This window comes from Dermacentor andersoni, chromosome 9 (genome assembly GCF_023375885.2).
Source record: "Dermacentor andersoni chromosome 9, qqDerAnde1_hic_scaffold, whole genome shotgun sequence".
Classification (NCBI taxonomy): Eukaryota; Metazoa; Arthropoda; class Arachnida; order Ixodida; family Ixodidae; genus Dermacentor; species Dermacentor andersoni.
Genome location: NC_092822.1, coordinates 8,400,985 through 8,419,637, shown reverse-complemented (window position 1 = coordinate 8,419,637; position 18,653 = coordinate 8,400,985). Strand labels below are relative to the sequence as shown.

The 18,653-nt window shown below is 47.9% G+C and overlaps 1 protein-coding gene across 10 annotated transcripts in view; it reads left to right on the top strand.

Moving 5' to 3' along the window:
• The window catches only part of shot (dystonin-like protein short stop), a 306,414-nt gene that overhangs the window by 239,837 nt on the left and 47,924 nt on the right, over positions 1 to 18,653 (top strand). For all 10 annotated transcript variants that reach the window (XM_055068483.2, XM_055068486.2, XM_055068482.2 and 7 more), the window contains 10 exons: positions 20 to 170; positions 674 to 1,059; positions 1,665 to 1,778; positions 1,841 to 1,954; positions 3,986 to 4,198; positions 7,652 to 7,813; positions 9,759 to 10,061; positions 12,926 to 13,447; positions 13,756 to 14,067; positions 15,922 to 16,248. In XM_055068483.2, the coding sequence (XP_054924458.1) occupies positions 20 to 170; positions 674 to 1,059; positions 1,665 to 1,778; positions 1,841 to 1,954; positions 3,986 to 4,198; positions 7,652 to 7,813; positions 9,759 to 10,061; positions 12,926 to 13,447; positions 13,756 to 14,067; positions 15,922 to 16,248 (2,604 nt within the window). The remainder of the gene's footprint in view (positions 1 to 19; positions 171 to 673; positions 1,060 to 1,664; positions 1,779 to 1,840; positions 1,955 to 3,985; positions 4,199 to 7,651; positions 7,814 to 9,758; positions 10,062 to 12,925; positions 13,448 to 13,755; positions 14,068 to 15,921; positions 16,249 to 18,653) is intronic.

Sequence of the window (18,653 nt, the reverse complement as noted above, 5' to 3'; positions counted from 1 at the left end):
GAACTACTGATTTTTCCAGACCTTCAAAAATGATTTGTCGAGGCACAGCCAGGAGTATGACAGTGTGCGCAACCTGGGTGAAACATTCCTTGCGGGCTGCGACGTGGACAAGGACGGCGTCAAGAAGGACTTGGACACGCTCCGCACACGGTGGGAGAAACTGAACCACGGTAAGAACTCATCTCATAAGTCGAGGCACTTGCGAATTCTTTTCTCATTCCATTCTCTCTGTTGGAGTGCCATCAGCATCTGTTCTGTTTGACATCACTGACATGATTTCTGTGCTCAGTGTTGCACTTGGTCTGTACTTGAAGTCAGCATGCTCTCTGGGTAGTTTATGCATTTTAATGAGAAAAAATAAAATGCGTGTGATGCAGCATAGTGTTGTAGCCTAATGGCTGCTGGCCGAGTTGGCTCCTGGTTCAAGTTTGATAATACCGCAATATAGAACACGAACATGGACTGGAGAGGTGCCAAACAGAAGGGGAGGATTGGTGACTCTCCTTTCCTGCTTGTTCGTACTATATGCTGCACTATTTGCCAGTTGCATAGCATAGGCACTGGACAGGCGTCACTTTTTGGGTTCGGTCTGTGTGCGTGTTACACAAGACAGCATCAGTTCCTTCTGGGAAAGGAGTGCGATTTCTCTCTCTTGTCACTGCCACTGGCACAGGTGTGTCGGAGAGGAGCCGTCAGCTGGATGAGGTTTCAAGCAAGCTGTGCGAGTTCCAGGAGAAGGCTGGCGAATTGGGCCATGGCCTGCAGCGACTTGAGGACAAGCTTGCGTCCCACGACGCTCTGGGTGAGGCAGCACGCAACCCGCGCCTTCTTGACCGGCTGCAGGGCATGGCGCGCGAGACCGACGAGATGCGCCGTGGCCTCGACCGACTGCGTGCATTCACTGACACTTGGCTGGCCTCGGCCTCACCAGAGTGCGACACCTCACACGTGCGTGGCCAGCTCGATGCTCTGGTACGTCGCCATCAGCAGCTGGCACATGACCTGCAGGACCGCTGTGGACAGCTCGAAGCAGCAGGAACGGTGGTGGCCCAGTATCACGTGAGTGCATGGTACACATTCTATCTTCATGAAAAATAGAGGCACTGCCTGTACTTCTGCCTCGTTGTTGTCTGAAAGTTGAGTGTAAGGATAAGTTGGTTGCCGTGTGTGTCGTCTCTGTCCATCCGTGCCTTTTTTTTTTTTGCCTTGAACTTGTAATCATGTTGTGCTAACTAGGTTGAATCTGAAACCTGAGTAGAACTTTAGCCGGTTTTAGAGAATTTAGGCTTAGATTAATCTTTACAGTAAGAAAAAGGTTTGTTTCTGGCTAACCAAGAGCATCTGTGACCCGTGTAAATAATGCCATTTGCAGTGTTGCAGAGGCCAAGCATTGCATTACAGTCTGTCACACTTTGCTTCCCTTGGAAGGGATTCCAAGGGATTCCAAGGGAAGGAAAGCATAGCAGAGGGCGGCAGAAAGTTAGGTGGGCGGATGAAATTAAGAAGTTTGCAGGGACAACATGGCCACAATTAGCACATGACCGGGGTAGTTGGAGAAGTATGGGAGAGGCCTTTGCCCTGCAGTGGGCATAACCAGGCTGATGATGATGATGACACTTTGCTCATGGTGCATTATGTTTTCCCTTCTGGACCTGGCACTATAGGCAAAGGTAAAGACAGCCCAGCAAGACTTGAGTAACCTGGAAGAAGAGTTGGAAAGCATGGGCCCCATTGGGCGGGACATCAAGACAGTACGAAGCCAGATCGATCAAGTGAAGGTGAGCTCGTTGGCATAGCCCCCTTGTGACTGCAGTTGCTGACAGGGCTTGCATCTTTCTAGAGCTTCCAAGGGCGCCTCTCATCTGCTGCCCACGAGGTTGACAGGGCGGAGCAGGAGTGCCAGGAGCTGATTTCTCAGGGATACACTCAGGACGCCAAGGGCGCCCGTGCTCAGGTGAGAGGACGATGCCTCTGGTCCCAGTAGAAACCCTGCGACATTCTTTTTGTGGGGCTACATGATTGGGAAATGATGGCCAGAATATGTAGTACACAAACGGGGTGTCAGAATCTCAAGGTTGCGACTCAGCACTTGTGATCAATAGAACAGGCAATAAAAAAACATAGTTAGCGCAGCAGGATAGCGTTGCCAAGAGGCATCACTTCTTTTATTTGTGTAGGAGTTTAGGACATGTTTTTTGTTTGTGCATAGACAACTATAAGCTGAGGCAAAGCGAAAAAGAGCACGCAGGATGACATACGGGAAGAAAACACAGAGCTTCCGCTGTCATCCTGCATGCTCTTTCGCACTTCACCTCACATTATGCAGTACCAATTAGCTCAGCAGTCTGTTCTATTGAACTTCAATTATAGCTGTCAATTTGTACAGATATTGTTTATTTAATTGATTTTTCGATGTGCAGTAGGTGCCCAACCAATAATTCAAACTGAGCGAAGACCATCTAGAAATCCAAATTACGAGGAGTTGAAGAAAGAAAACAAATTCAAAAGAAGCGTTTTCTACAAGTGGCCAGGAAAGAATGTCAACGATTCTGCATGCACATTCAGTATAGTGTGACCTGGTCAGTCTGTAGCTCAACCATTGTATTGCTGTTGTTACAAATAGATGAAAAATACTGTCAATGCTTCGTTCCCTGGCATCTTGCCATGATTGCTTAGTGGCTTTGGCGTCATACTGCTAAACACGAGGTCGCAGGATCAAATTCCGGCCATGGTGGCCACATTTTGATGGGGGCAAAATGCAAAAATGCACATGTACTGTGCATTAGGTGTACGTTAAAGAACCTGAAGTAGTCAAAATTAATCCGGAGCCCCCCACTACAGCGTGCCTCATTATGAGATCTTAGTGCTGGCATGGAAAAAAAAGAAAGCTGACCATTTGAAAAGAGGTTGACTTCTTTCCACTAGGCAAATGATTGCAGGGGGGGTTATTCTGTAAGAGTCCACTTAGTGGACTGTCCATTTTAGCCGTTGCTGATTGGTCAGCTGTACGAGAGAGGAGGAGACGAGCGGCCCTAGCCAATCAGCAGCAGCTGAAATGGGACAGTCCACTAGGCGGACTCTTACAGGATACCTCCGCATGTTTCTTTACAACTGTCATTGACCAGCGCTTCCCTCACTCTATCATTGCCTTTGTCAGCGCATTTATCGAGGGTGGAGTTGGCGTCATTTGAAGCTGCTCATTAATTCTGACCAGCAAAATGTTGTACCAGCAGACTGTGCACTTGCCCAACACCATATGCAGTAGAATATCATTGATAAGTTCCTGTTACTTATGTTTTCCCAGTGCCAGCATTCGCAATCGAGAACATAAAAATGACCCAGTAGAGTTACGTTAATTTTTTACCTGTTCATACTTCCCTGAAAAACATTTTTTAGCACCAACGTTCTCTACGTTGCCAAAAACTGTGATCGTATGATGCGTTTTCCGGCCGCTAGATCCCATGCAAACAAGGAAATGCGCAAGGTGCGCACGATTGACAACAGTATATAGCTGCCCACTACAGCAGCTTCACTGCAATATATGCCTGCCAGTCTCGTGTGAAAATGCCAGCGCGCACTCAGTTTCTCAGTCTGTCAAACTTTTTTTAGTTACTTCGGTTTGTACATTTTCCAGGTTGGCATGTTCTTTATCGCACTTTTTTCCAGAACGTATGAACGAGGTTCTACTGTAGCTATCAGTAAAGGAACAAATTCTCAGCGTATGGGACACACACAACAAACATGCAAATGCAGCCTTCACAACATAGTTGCTTTGCTTGACATGGCTTGTCGCATAGTTTTCGTGCTGTTGGTGACTACTGGATCAACTGGGCTATAGCAGTAGTGTCCTACAAATGCTATTGCCTTTGCTGGTCAAAATTGTCATATCTGTAAACGTTGTAGAGAAGGCGAGTCTGGCGTTATGTGCTGCTAGCCTGCCAGCTGGTTGGAGAACAGCCTGATCACCAAGGTGTTATTTTTTCAGGTGGAGGCATTGCGCAGGCAGCTCAACAGGCTGGAAGAGCGGGCACGTGGCCGTCACAGCTCACTGGAGGCCATGTTGGCCAAACTGGAGAAGTTCTATGAGGACCTGCACACGACCCAGAGGCGTGTTGGGGGTGCTTTGGGTGAGGAGCACACGTTCCGGCCTGTGGCAGCTGATGTAGAGAGCTTGCGCAGTCAGCAGGAGCAGTTCAAGGTGAGCTGATGGTAATGTTTTCTTTTTTTTTTTTTTAAGCATCGCAGTTTTACTTGACAGGCAAAGCATCAATTGCGATAGCAAATTATTAGACAGCTACATGAAGTAAGGTTGGTCATTTTGCCAGCTGCATACATTTCTGTAAAGATTCGCTTGCTAAATAAACTAACAATGAGGTTGTCGTATGCCCGCAGGCAAACACAAACACATCACACTCGATGTCTGTGGATACTCGCTGTCAGAAAGATGGCGTGGTGAAGAGCGGCAGCAGCGGCGAGCGAATTTCCCTTTGTGCCTCCTCTTGCTTCAACACCAACAAGGCACGCAAGAACATAGCGCACACGAAGCCACCAGCTATCTCAGGTCTGCTAGCTTTCGAACCCAGTACAGATTGCCTCCAAGATGGGAGGTGCACGACTGCACTCCGGCACCGCGGCGGGAGTGGAGATGTGCGCTAGCTTGACTCCCCCTTGTTCCCGTCCTTGTACGTGTGAGAAGACGTTGTGCACCTGTCCCACTTTCCTTCCTTGCGAATGTGAGAAGATGCCACCACACCAAGCCACCATCCTTCTCGGCTCACCCTCGCAAGCTTTCCCTCACACCTACAGCATACTGTGCATGACCGAGATCTTATCACACTTGGACTTTATACTTAACATCACAGCGACGGCAGAAATTAACTTGGAGTGTCCATATGATTGCTATTGCAGTAAAATTAAATTCTGGGGTTTTATGTGCTAAAACCATGAAACAATAATGAGGCATGCTGTAGTGGGGAACTCGGGATTAATTTTGATCACTGGGTAGACCTTCGTTTTTATCCTAGCAATACTGAAAGAAGGTTTAGTACTGACTTCTGATTGGTATTCACGCCAGTTATTTCGAAGCAGGCTGAATTTTCTCGTGTTTCATCATTCAGTAAGGCACTTTGTCATTCCCCTGGTTTGCGTGAACATTTTATTGGTGACAAATACAGGATCAGGAACTACCCCACATCTCTGCACTGTGGTTTTAAAGACAAGTGGAGAATATGCAGGGAAATAACTCCCATTCATTGAGGCCGTGAAATCTACAACAGATGTACTACTACTGTCTTGTGATGTCGCATTGAGTATTCAGGAAACTGTATGTACTAGTACTAAAAGCTAAGAAATCAAAACATTATAGCGCATTGAGGCTTCATTTATACAGTTAAACATAGATATAACAAAGTAGGTAAAATCGGCAATTTGCAAAATTTCGTTGTATTTAATTTCGACCTTTTATGCAACTCAGTACAGTCGTCGATCGATTTTTCTTGCACGGAAAGAGACCGCAAAATTTTCTGAATTATCAGGCAATCTAAAAAAGCAAATTTGAATGAGAAAATAATTAATTTTGATGAATTTGGGAGTCTGCAACGAATGACATGGTTTCATTCCACGTTGACGATATCTTCACATCGGCTGTACGAAATAAGTGAAGCCTTTCGTGTGCACTCCACCCCTGTGGTTGATTGCGTCGCCCGCATTTGGACGACGCTATCATGAAAATCTGCGGCAGCCGGAAGCGAATGTTTCGCTTTTCACTCCGAGTCAACGAAACTTGAGATCACGCAACCTCCAATACTAAACACTCGGGAAGACTGCTTACATGATGCCATGCTGTCTCAGCACGCTCGCTCCTTCCACATGTAGCAGATTACCTCTAAACCTGGAGGAAGGAAAAATATAGAAAGGAGCATAATGTCACGCAACCAGCCTTGGCAAGTGAACACTCCGTGAAGCCACATTGGTGGCCCAACACGTATAGAGGTATTACTCAAGTTCGCGCGTGCGCACCTGACCCTTCTCTGGATCGCACAGCGCCGGCGGAGCGGCAGTCGCTCTCTAGCACTTTTGCAGCAGCCCTAACAGTCAGAGCTGTGACCCCTAACCCGCGGTTCGCAGTGAGTTGCGACCACGGCGGGTTCAGGCCAGGGGGGACAGGGTGAGTCTTGACCTAAGGTGTTTATTTACCTTAGAGTACAAGTATACCAACTGACAATAACAGCAACCACACATACAAATACAACACAAAACCACAGCGGCGGAGCGTTCCGCACGTCTGAGGCGAAATAAACCGCGCAATGTGGGAACCACAAAAGAGGCTGATAAGAGTTCAGCTCACCCAGAGTGGATCCGCTCTTGGGCCCTGGGGCGGTCAGTCGCTCACAAAGGCCGAGCGCAGCAGGGGGACGGCGTGCGGCGGTCTCAGCAGCTGAATTGAGATGCGGCCTGTCGCAAGCTCCTCAGCCGAAAGACAACGGTGCATCGGGGGAATAGCGCTTCTCCCCGAGTGGCGTAGAGGGAGTCTCCCCGGTTCCAAGAAAGGGAAAGGAGGGAACGGGGTGCCTTGGCTGCAGCGTCGCGGCCAGGCGCAAAGAACAGCGGGAGCGGCGAAGGTGCCCTCTCCCCGCTACCCTCCGCGAGCGAGCACGTGATTATCGTGTGATAACCGCGTGGCCGCTCCGGAGATATCGGGATGCGCGTGCGATCCCCACACACGTTACCTCTTGCATCGAGGTCACGGAGCAAGAATCGAGATTTGTGGAGATGTTTGGTTCCTAGTAGCTATGCTAGTAGTTTTTATCAGCCGCAAACCGAGCCGAACCTGCATGCCACTGATGGTATGGCCGCATGGTGCGCGTTTGTTCGGCTGCCCTGCTGTGTCTCTCCCTGCAGAGTGGGAACACAAACCAACCACACGCTTTGACGTGCGATCATGTGTTGGGTCAACAGGTTTGGCCTCAATCGCGTTATGGTTTACTCCCCCCTATCTCTTTCCTCCTTCCATGCAGCAGCGTGCGTGGATGCATACGGGCTCAGCCTTGCTTACAGCCATGCGCAGTCATGGAAGAGACGCACGCCAGAAATTGTGATGGGTGCCAACTTATACCCCCCCTCACCCCACCCTTCTGCGCGTTTAATTCGTTACCGCGAGCTCACTCCCCTCCCCTCTTTCCCTCTGCTCGTGTGGGAAAACGGCACTCATGAAGCCACTATCTATCTTGTCTCACCCTCACACACTTTCACTTGCACCTAAAGCACGAAGTGCGTGGGGTGCGATAGGATCATATTGCATTTGGACTTTATATGGAACATGATGCGACTCCACTTCGGTGGTCACTCTTGTTGCGCCTGGCACGATTTGAGGTGTGTTTGCAAGCAGCCAATTTTGATTCAATCATTTGACCATCTGTCTCCCTGGAAGCTTCTGCTTGTCTCGGCATTTCTTTGTGGGGGAAGCGGAATTTAATTATTTTGAAATTGCATACGAACACACTTTGTTATACTAAGGTTCTAAATACATGGTGTTCTATGGACAAGAGGTTATGAAAAGTTAAATGCTTTGTTATATCAAGAATTTCATTATATTGAGGATTAACTATATCTTGCTTAAGCTGCTATGTCTTCTCGTTTCTTGCCATTGCAGCAATTCCGCAAATCTCATGTGGAGCCACTGGGTCGTGAAGTTGACACTGTGAATCGGGCTGGCAACGCGCTGATCCAGTCTGCATCACCAGGTGTTAACACAACTCTTCTGGAACGAGACATTGACAAACTCAATGACGAATGGAACCAGTTGAAGGAGAAGGTAGGCTTATGTAAACATTAGGCAAAGTACATTTTCTAATGTGCTTGCTGCTGATTGACATCTGGTTTTCTCCTTTTTATCTTGTGAAGAGAAAAGTATCTCAAGTGGTTCTGCAAAGTACTTGGTACTTTTATACTCTTTCTTATTTTGGCACTTTTTTTTGTCTGAAGGATGAGGAATACATGGTCTGTGAACATGGGACTTTTTGTTGAGAACCATCATGCCAACACATCGGGGGATAGGTGTATAGGCAAAGCGTTGTCACAATTCTTTATGAAAGATTGAGTCTATTTCATCTTTCTCTGATTTTAGAAGGTAATGTTGTTTGCTTCTAATACAGCTGTTTTTATGTTGCTAGGTGATGTTGGCTTTTGAAGCTACCTTTCACCTGGCACTGGTAATAGTTTAGGGGCTTTCTGTTTGTTTTTTACCTTGCATTTGAAGCATCACAGCCTATGGTGCTAATGTGCCACGAAACCCCACAATTCCCTTTCCGAAGGGGTTAGGGTGGTGATTGACTATTAATCGAACGAAGGCATAAGTGAAATAGTGTAAAATGCCACAGTATACATAATATGAACCACGATGAATTGTGAAGGGCAATTTTTGAGCTGTGAATTATGAAAAGAGTTGTGTGTAAATTAGGGGTATGCGAGTATTGAATATCACTGAATCAAATTAAATAGTGACCGTTCGAACAGTTCTATTTGCGAATCGACTAACTACTATTCCATTTTTCGAATATTCAATATATTCGGTGTAATGATTCATGCAGTGCCACATGTCGCATGCGCCGCAGAGCCATTCGTGCTCGATGCCACCTAAGCGAGCGTTTCATTGCGTTATTGCCACAAAATGACCGCTGAGTGCATCATGGATGGGACGTCGTGGCCGACGCAGTAGTGGACTTTGTCACTGTGAGCGCTCTCCGACGTCAGCCCAAACGCACAGTGCCTAAACGGCGCACTTCACAGAATAGCACTGCTTTGGCCCGGGCCGCCTCTGTCAGTATAAGGTTCATTCAGGTCGACAGGACCAATCAAAATAATCACTACGCTATACACGTGCTCTTAGTTCCGAAAGTGCTGTTCAGCTTTTCAAAACATTCAAGGCCATTCCCAATGACATGTAACTGTGCATGTACGAATGAAATGCATTCACTGTGGACCTGCACGAATCACACAGCAATGAGTCTTGCACGCCACGGCTGCAGTGGGCCTTTCTGCGAAGTCCGGTAGTTAAATTCAAACTGATGTAAAGATCCATCCAAGTGGAGGTTGGGGTCGAATTCATTTTGGCTGCTCGTGGAATACTATATATAATGTCATTTGCGGAAAGCCTTTGCCAGAAGAGGACAAGCCACACGGCACAGCATCTCCAGTTTGGCATCGCATGCGCAGCGCCACGCAGTGAAAAGATTGAGTGTCATCCACGCTTTCTTCTGGAACACTATCAGACCTTTCGCATTCTTGAAACAGAGTGACGCTCCACTCTTGCTAATAACAAATGGCCACAGTTTGCACAAGCCATCCATATGTGCAGTGAGCTAAATTGGAGCACGCAGCTCATTTTTTTTCTGTTGCATGTACTGCCTTTCAGATGATTCAGTATCTTCTTTGACAGCATCTGCGAAAACAGTGACATATCAAATTTGTTGGCATTAAATATAACGCAGCCACGAGAAGTGATCGTGTAATCGTTCGGAGAAGCGCACTTGTAGGGGCATTGCACGGTGTAGTGTTCGATGTGTCGAATGTGTCAGTGAATGGGAGTTCTGTGTATGCGTACTACACCGGTATACTTTTGCAGGGGATTTTACAACTGTTCGACATAGACAATAATTTCATATATCAGCGGTTGATACCTCCGGGATCAACTGTATATGCAGAACCTTAAAGTACATGTTTCTAGAGCTCTCTGACAAGTGTTTGCAATGTTGCAACAGGTTGGAGAGCGTGAGCGTCTGCTTGAGGCGGCGTTGCTGCAATCAGGCAAGTTCCAAGAGGCCCTGGCCGGCGTGGCACGCTGGCTGGAAGACACGGAGGAGCTGGTGGCCAATCAGCGGGCTCCATCAGCTGACTACAAGGTGCTCAAGGCGCAGCTGCAGGAGCAGAAGTTCCTCAACAAGCTACTGCTCGACCGGCAGGGCAGCATGAACTCGCTGCAGGCCATGGGCACTGAGGTCATGCGGCATCTGTCATCAGCCGACAAGGCCCATGTTCAGGCACAGTTGCATGATCTGAGCCAGGTGAGAATACACATTGGGGCTTTGTTCGCTCACCTCCTTTGTGCACAGATGTTGGCTTCTGCTAGAAAGCTGGCTGTGATTGGATATAGGATGGTAAATGAGACCTGTTGAATGAAGAGACGGATAATACTACTACTGTTTGATAGCAATAAGGAGATTTGAGGTAACTCATGTAACCTCCAATGCTGGAATGGCTCCATGGATGCTTTTCTCACCTCTGTAAAACATTTTTTTCCTTTTTCTTGAACAAAGGGCGACACTAACTTCTGCGCACTCATGTAATGCTCTTGGTTATCTTCACCCCTTCCCTTCCTTTCCCTTTGCTGCATTTTTCATGCCACCTTGACATTCAGGTGCAAAAGAAGCTCAGTTACTTTTGTGGAGCTAGCAGAAAGTGTTCTTACTTAATAAGGCAACAGGGCAGATCCACAGAGCTATCCTGTAGGAGCATTGAGATTGATGTAATGTGCAGATTGATGGAAAGCAATGAAAACTACCTTCAAGTAACCATTGGGCCTCAAAGAGATGAGCACCCCTTCTTTTGAGTCATGCTGGCAGGTTTGATTTGGATCTTGCACTCATGCAGTGGCATGTGTGTCATGCCAGCTGTATCCTGCCTGCAAGGATTGCGTTTTGTCTTCATTAACGCGATAGCATTAAGGGCCCCATGTCGCAAAAAATCTGATGTCAACATTGGACATCACTTGGCGAAAAATCATTCCGAACTACAACCACGCAGGCCATTCGAGTGGCGCAGAGGCATAACTGAAATAAGTGAATTCCTCAAAAAAGCATGCATCAGGAAAATCGTGAAGCACAATCTAAAAACATCATTCTTTTGTACGGAAACTTAAACACAAACCCCTTTTGCAGCATTTCTACTACTCATAGGGCTGCCATGGCCTCCAAGATTTACGCACGCCAATTTCGGAGGCCATAAAGCAGCGTGCCCGTTTCCTTGCAACACCTCCAGATAACGCTTGCCTCCGTCGCATCTCGTGCCATTTCTACGAGAAAGCGCGCCTTCGTGCATAGTATTTACCGCGAGCGTTTACCGGTAAACATTACGGTTATGTAAGCTGCAGTTGCCGGGAAACGTGAGCAGCAGTCGGGGATCTTTTACTATCACGTTCCACTCTTAGGGCCCCTCACCAGGCCCCATAGCAAATTTTGGTTATAAGCTGGAAGTTGTTACGTGTCCTCTGGGGAGCGTTCTGCTGCAAAAATTTTTCAATTCGGCTCATTAATAGCCGAGATAAAGATATTTCAGTGCCACAAACCCATGGTTTCAGCAGGCGAGCTCCACTGCATAACGAGACTCTCTCTCCACTCACCCCGTCTAAGCAAAAGTCCTTCCCTGCGTTCTCCTATGCCGGACCTCGAGGATCACGTGACACATACGTCACGTGCCCCGCCATCACTTTCTTTTTTCTCCTATCCTTTCTTTTTTTTTCCCCTGGCGATGCGCACTTCCGCTGGTGGCGTAGCGCGTGATTTGTGATCATTTCGCACAGCGCACAATTTCGCACACTGTCCACAAGGACACATGACTAACGGTATAATTCAGTGCTACACAAATACTGAGGCAGAACAAGTGGATCATAGAGCATGGTCACATGCTGAAACACAGTAGAAAATGGCACGGTTTCTGTATGTGCGCAAATGACCGCACGACCTTGGGAACAAGCAGACAAAGTGGAAGTACATCTCTCTTGCTTCAGTGCGAAGTAAAACAAAAAACATGCAGACATTCCATTTGTATGTTTTATTATTTCTCTAAACTTCAATTTGTCAATTCAAGCAACAGATCACACAGATAACAGATGTCTCACCATGAGCGACATCACACTGTGTACACCAGTATATAGGCGCAGGTGCACGAGTACAGTCATCCTCCAGCTTGGAGTGCGGTGGCCACGAGGAGAAGGAAAAATGGCATATGGTTTAAAATTTCATGTGTTTACGCGGCGCGTAGCGATGTAATACTTTGCAGTCACTATCGTTATTGCGCAATGTATGTTCTGCACTTGTCAGCTCAAAATGGCCAGACCTGGTGAGGGGACCTTTAAAGACAATGCTTTAAACGTCCTCCCAATTTTTCATCAGGCCTTAAGCCTGTTCAAAGTGCATCTTAGGTGTAACCACAGTGTAAGATACACACTCTTTAGATAAGGACACTGGTGAGACATGATCGACCAGATAAAGTAGAAATGGCGCACATCGATCAGCCGTCACTGCAGTGGTTACCTATTGGTGGGGCGACGCAACTTTAAGGCAGAAAAGGTTTTATTGGTTTTAGTTCCCGTTGGTATAGCAACCAGTGCTTCACAGGAATTATGAAATGATTGAGTGACACGCGAAAGTAGGTCATTATGGTGAGGGAAGAGCATGGGGGAGAGGGCGGCGCCGTTCTCTGGTTGCTTGTGCTATGGACGCGTTCCTTGTCTACACGTTCCTTGTCTGCGCAAGCCCTCGCCTGTGTTCTAACTGAAGTTGCGTCGTCACGCCGATAGGTATCCTCTGCCATCACCAGGCCGATGGATGCGTGCCGTTGCTACTTTATTTCGTCGATCGCGTCTCGCAAGCAAGCCGAGAAGTGTCCCCGCCTAAAGAGTGTATATATCTTACACCGTGGGCGCCACTGAGCAGTTAATACATTTTGTTCACTCTTGGTCAGTGTAGTAAAGTCATCCAATTGCTGTTGTGCAGCATAACCATCAAATTCTGCATTAGTGCTTATGTCAAGCTAGAAAAGAAGTTTTTGCAGTCTTCACTATACAGTATGCTGTAATAAACACCTAATTAAATTCGTACTGCCTTGTCGCCTCACTCCAGTTCACTTCCTTGGTCATTTCTTTGCGCAGCGATTTGACCGGCTCATGCGAGGTGCACAGGAACGCACAGCAGCCCTGGAGAGGACACTGCCCGTAGCTCGATCGTTCCAGGAGCAGCTGTCACCGCTTGTTGAGTGGCTGGAGCAAACAGAACGACGGCTCACGGCGATGTCCACCTTGCCAACGGATGCCGACCGTCTTACACAGCGGGCGCAAGAACATCGCGAACTTCATCGTGACGTGTTGGGGCACAAGCGAGCGTTTGAGGCACTCACTGAAACAGCTCAGCAGCTTATGTCTCTGGTGGGTGACGACGAGGCTCAGGCTGTGGTTGACTCACTCCAAGAACTGACGGATCGCTATGCTCGCCTCGTCGGAGACAGCGAGCGTCTGGAGCAGCTTTTGACGGAGGCACGTGCGGGCGCTGGCGCCTTTGCACTCGCCTTCGAGGACCTGCTTGTCTGGATAGGAGAGATGGAGTCGCGCCTTGCACGCTACCAAGTGCTCAGCGTCTACGTTGAGAAGTTGCAGGAGCAGTTTGACGAGCTCAATGTGAGTGTGCTTTCCCATGGCTGCCCCAACCGTTTGTACGTTGGTCTCCCACTCGCAGTCCTTACTGTCCCAACCGCATCTTGCCATCTCTCAACACCATGAATTCAGTAATCTAGGTACCGTCTGATGTTATACGTTTGAGTTAGGGCAGAATAGTGGCATTTAGTAGATACAAGATTATGAGGCTCCTTTGGCACAAATGCTGAGAGAGTTGACACCTTTGTATCCAATAACCATATTTGTATGACAACAAGCCATATTTGTTGCAGTGCTGTGTTTGAACACTGCTTATGGGCACTTTTTTACAGGAGCTGAGTGAAGAGGTATCTGACCACCAGAAGCAAGTTGATGAGTTGAGTGGGTCCGGGCAGGAGCTGATGCGGCATGCATCGGGCAATGATGCCATCCAGCTCAAAGACCGGCTGGATTCTCTACAGCTTCGTTACACAGACCTGGCACAGCGTGCATCGGAGCGCCTGCGACAGGCCCGTGAGGCCCTGCCTGTAGCCCAAAGCTTCCACACTGCCCATGAACGTCTCACTCGATGGATGGATGAAGCTGAAGCACAGCTGCGGTCTCTGGAGGCCGCTGCCCTTACTGCCCAAGAGAGCACTATGCAGGTGCGTAGTTTTCTGCTTACTGAACTACTGGTGTCACCTTGTTGGATGACAGTAGCTGAGGTTGAAGTCTTAGTTTGACTTGTAGGGCCTTCTTCTTTGACGAACTGGATCCTACCAAAACTCTGCACTGGCGAGATTATCATGAGCAGGTGCAACAGCTGCTTGAGCGAGACGAAAATCGGGGATATGACTTGAACATCTCCACATACCCTGTGATGTGGCATATCTTTGTGGTTTGCTAGGTTCCTACAGTATTTACTGCTACATTTACTACATTCATTATGATTGTGCTTAAGTTAAAATGCTAGAAGCATGACCTACCAATGGAAAAGTAACATTTTGCAGAACATTCTTGTGATATGGTACTACAGTGCAGCAGTTCACTTGTAGCGATACCACATATAATGATATATCGGTTATAACGATGAGTCGACTTAAGAGTGTCAACATAAACATTAGGGCTATGAGAGAAAATAAAGATATATAATGATACGTTATTCACCGCATGTCAGATATAACAATAAAAATTTTGCCTTGTGGGTGGCGTTTTCCATGCAGAATAATCGTGAAATTTGCAATGCTAAGTTCCCCTTAAACGAACGATGCGAAGATGGGTCGGTATGTTTACGTATGCAATTCTGCCTCCTTTAACCGCACGCCTTGTCCCACCCACATTGCTGACTTCGAAAGCCATGGAGAGCATCGCTAGTTGGCGCAGCGCGCCACAAGATGGCGTCAGTCGCCTCGCATCCGTGTCGCCTATGGTCGTGCTACGCATGAGGAGAGGGAGGGGAAAAAGAAAAAAAGTTTGAAGGTAACCAGCGCCCGCCCTTTGCACCTTTCCTGGCGAGCGTGGAAATGCGCCGTGGAAGCAGCAGTGGACAGCCCAGTTATAGAAGATGATGCTGACAAAGCGCAATGTTGTGTCACTTGAGACGAAGCTGCAAGTTTTGCAAGATTGAGCTCACACAGAAGCACCGCGATCATGACTGCTGCGACCAGGGGCCATGCCAATTGACAGAAAAGGCGGGCTTTGTGCGCCAGGGCAAAACCCCCCATGATAGTGGAACCAACACAGTGGAAGCCGCTGACATTTACCAACCTCTGAGAGCATGTCGCTATTGACAGTGAAACAGCTGGTGCTTCAGTGTAAGAGTTTCTGAGTGCAGATAGTGCTGCCTCATTATGCGTTATGTGCTACCTTTGATGGGCCGATTGTTTTTGTAACAGACGGCAGAGTTGTGCGGTGGAGGCAACGAGATTGACAATGACCAGTCTTTGACACCGATCCCGATCTTCACACGAAGTGCACTGTCTTCAATCGAATCGCTTGCTGATTTCATGCATGCTAAATTATTGGCGCTAGTGTTCGTGCAGTAGCTGGACGCGATGCACACTGCTGTTGTGAACTTGAAGATCCAGCAAAAGCAAGTGCATATTTCGGACTATTTCAGCGTGCCTAATGCTTGACAGGCTGTTTAGAGGTATAAATAAACATTTTATTTTTCACAGTATACTTTATACAACGCCTATGTTTTAACGCAAGTGGCAAATTTGGTTTCGGAGCTACAAAGGTATGTTTGGCAGCATTTTTTTTTTTACCACAGTCCAGATGTAGCAATGATCAGTTATAACGATCGGACTTTCGTTCTTCTTGATATCATTATAAGTGGACTGCACTGTATCACAGTTGTGAGGAGAGCTATGACAATCCATGTGGTCTCTCTTGCTTTTCGTGCACTCTATTACCACCATTATTGGCTGTACTTGTCAAGAATATAGCAATTTTTTAGTAACAGCAATTGAGCACTGCTGCAAAGGTTTAATGTATACCTTCATTTCTTGGTGTTCCAGCGTCTTGAGCAGGAGCTGCAGGAGATGCGTGGTGTGTTGGAAGTTGTGAACCATCTGGGCCCACAGCTGTGCCAGCGGTCACCTGGAGAGGGTGCAGGTGTGGTGGAAGCCATGGTGTCTCGTGCCAACCGCCGTTTTGACGCCATCTGTGAACAGATTCAGCGGCGTGCCGAGCGTCTTGAGCTCTCGCGCCAGCGCAGCCTTGAAGTGACTGGTGACCTAGAAGACCTGCTTGACTGGTTCCACGAGGTGGAGCGCCAACTGGCTGACGCTCAACCCATTGTGGCCGAGCCAGACACCCTGGCTGCCATGCTTCGGGAGCAGAAGGTAAGACTTGGTCATAACTTGTTATGCTTGGCAATTGGCTGTGATCGCTGGCAGAAGCACTGCATGGCATACTGGTGCAGGGGCAGCAGAAATGGAAATGCAGGATATGTTTCTTAATTGTGGATGCCCACAGTATAGTGACTCACTTTTCTTACAAGTTGTCCCTGTCTCCAAACTGGCTGTGACCAGTGCAGAGCTGAGTGCAGTAGAACCTCGTTGACATGAGCCTGTTACGTATAATTTCCCGATGCCACCGTTCGCAATTGAGAACAGAAAAAAATGACCCAATGGAGTTAAGCTTATTTTTTTACAAGTTGATATGTTTCTGGGAAACACAATTTTTCGGCAGCCATGATCAGTACGTCGTCAAACTGTGATCGTATGATAAGTTCTCCGGCCACTAAATCCCATGTAAACAAGAAAATACATGAGGCTCGTGCGATCGAGAACGGTATACAGCAAAAGCTCGTTAATTAGAATTCTGTGGGAATGCTATGAAAATTCGAATTATACAAAATTCGGACTAATGAAAGTCGGAGAAAAAGATCGCTTAGTTAAGGCGTGTGTGTAGTTCGACATAGCGTGAGTGCACGCGCGCACACATGCTACATCACATTGCCGAGAAGGTCTATAGTTCGAAGCACTGGCGCAGCCAACGTAACCAAACGTGGCCAACACCGTGCGATCTGCCTGATGTCGAGATGGCTCTTTCTCCATACACGCATTTGTCGTGCCGACTGCGCCGACCAACAATGCATGACGTCGAGAAAAAAGGTGCCCACGCTGCCTTGTCAATGTGCGCTGACAGCCGCACACAAGTTGGGGATCGTTCTGCGCTTTCTTCGAAGAGGGAAGCCAACGGCATGCGCATCGAAGTCTAGAGGGGATGTCATTTCGGCTGGCACAGCGCAAGTGGCGTGGCACGAGTGGCAGCAAGTGACGCGCCCCGAAAACCTTGGGATTATAAACGCGCCTTTGCATCGCCAATGCTCGCCGTAGAAACTAGAGCTGCGCTCTAAAATGTGCTTGCGAAACGCACCACAACCTGCTGCGACGTAGGTTTCAGTTGTACTTGCGTAGCTGCACCGGCTGCATGCTGCTCAGTTCCACTATACGTATAGGTGACGTCCAAACACGTATCCCAATGATACTTTCCTTTGAGTAATAGCAATGAATGAAAATAGCCACGAAAAAAAAGAAAAATGCAGCAAAGAATTTTGAAGCTATTGAGAGAGAACCGACCTGCAACAGAGGCGTTGGCCGTGCCTGGCCAGGCGCAACCGGTCGTCTCTCCAGTCAGGCCTAAACAAAGGGCCGCAGATGGAAATAGCAAAGCTGCGCAGCCCGCACGGCAGCGCCAGCTCCCACGCACTAGCACTCTCCCCATCCACGATGGTGCAGAGTTCTAGTTATCGGTGGCAGCCCGGATTTCAGTGCGAGTTAAAGGGTTGTGTTACATATTGCTTTCAATACCGTATTTACACGTCTGTAAGTCGACCCCCCCATATCGCGAGACAGGGAAAAAAAAACAGAGAGAGAGCATACTCGAAGGCACATTCGATAACGAAAATTTATTAGTAGCTGACATGGTCAATGGACTACTCGTTTTCACTAGTGCTGCCATTGTCATCGTTGCTACGCTCCCACAGCGCGTCATCGTCCAGCGAAATTTCACATTTGGCAAATGACCACACCACGACATCTTGTGGAACAGCAGCCTACTCCAAATGCACCCAACTACACGCAGCCGTCAGGGAGGCTCTTTTGGCAGGTCCGGTTGGCGTAATTTTGCGGTCTTCTGCCGCCAGCCACTCGTACTCACGGCAGCGCAGGTCCTTAAAGGGACAGTAAAGGCTGATACTAAGTCAACATGGACTGTTTAAAGACCATCTCAGAAACCTCGCAATGCTTGTTTCATGCCAAGAAAAGACTTAGTTTACGAGAAAATTGCATCTGAAGGGTCCGAATGCCTTTTTTGAAGTTCAAATCTCCCGCGTAGTGGTGACGTTGCATACGCCATCCCGACCCTTTGCTCTCTGCCGTCAGTGAGTAAAACGGCGGTCGACAGATAGTGGTACCGAGTCAAGACAGAGCGGCTGATTCACCACTGTAGCTGCTTTTTAGTCAAGTGGCGTGGACCGTTTGGGCATCCCGCGACATCACATGGAAGTTGAATTCTCTGCTATTTGCAGTTTGTGTGAGTTTCGCGAGCCAGCAAAACCAGCGCAGCACTATGCGATCAGGAAAGTGCTGAAACGTGAAAGCATGGGCGGCGCAGAGTCAAGCGCAAACAAAACCTTTCGACCGCGCGCGTCATTGTCAAAGGCAATTTCAATGAGTTCTTTTTTCTAAAAATGAAATAGAACTGGACAACTAGCATTTTATTTCATCTTACAATACAATGC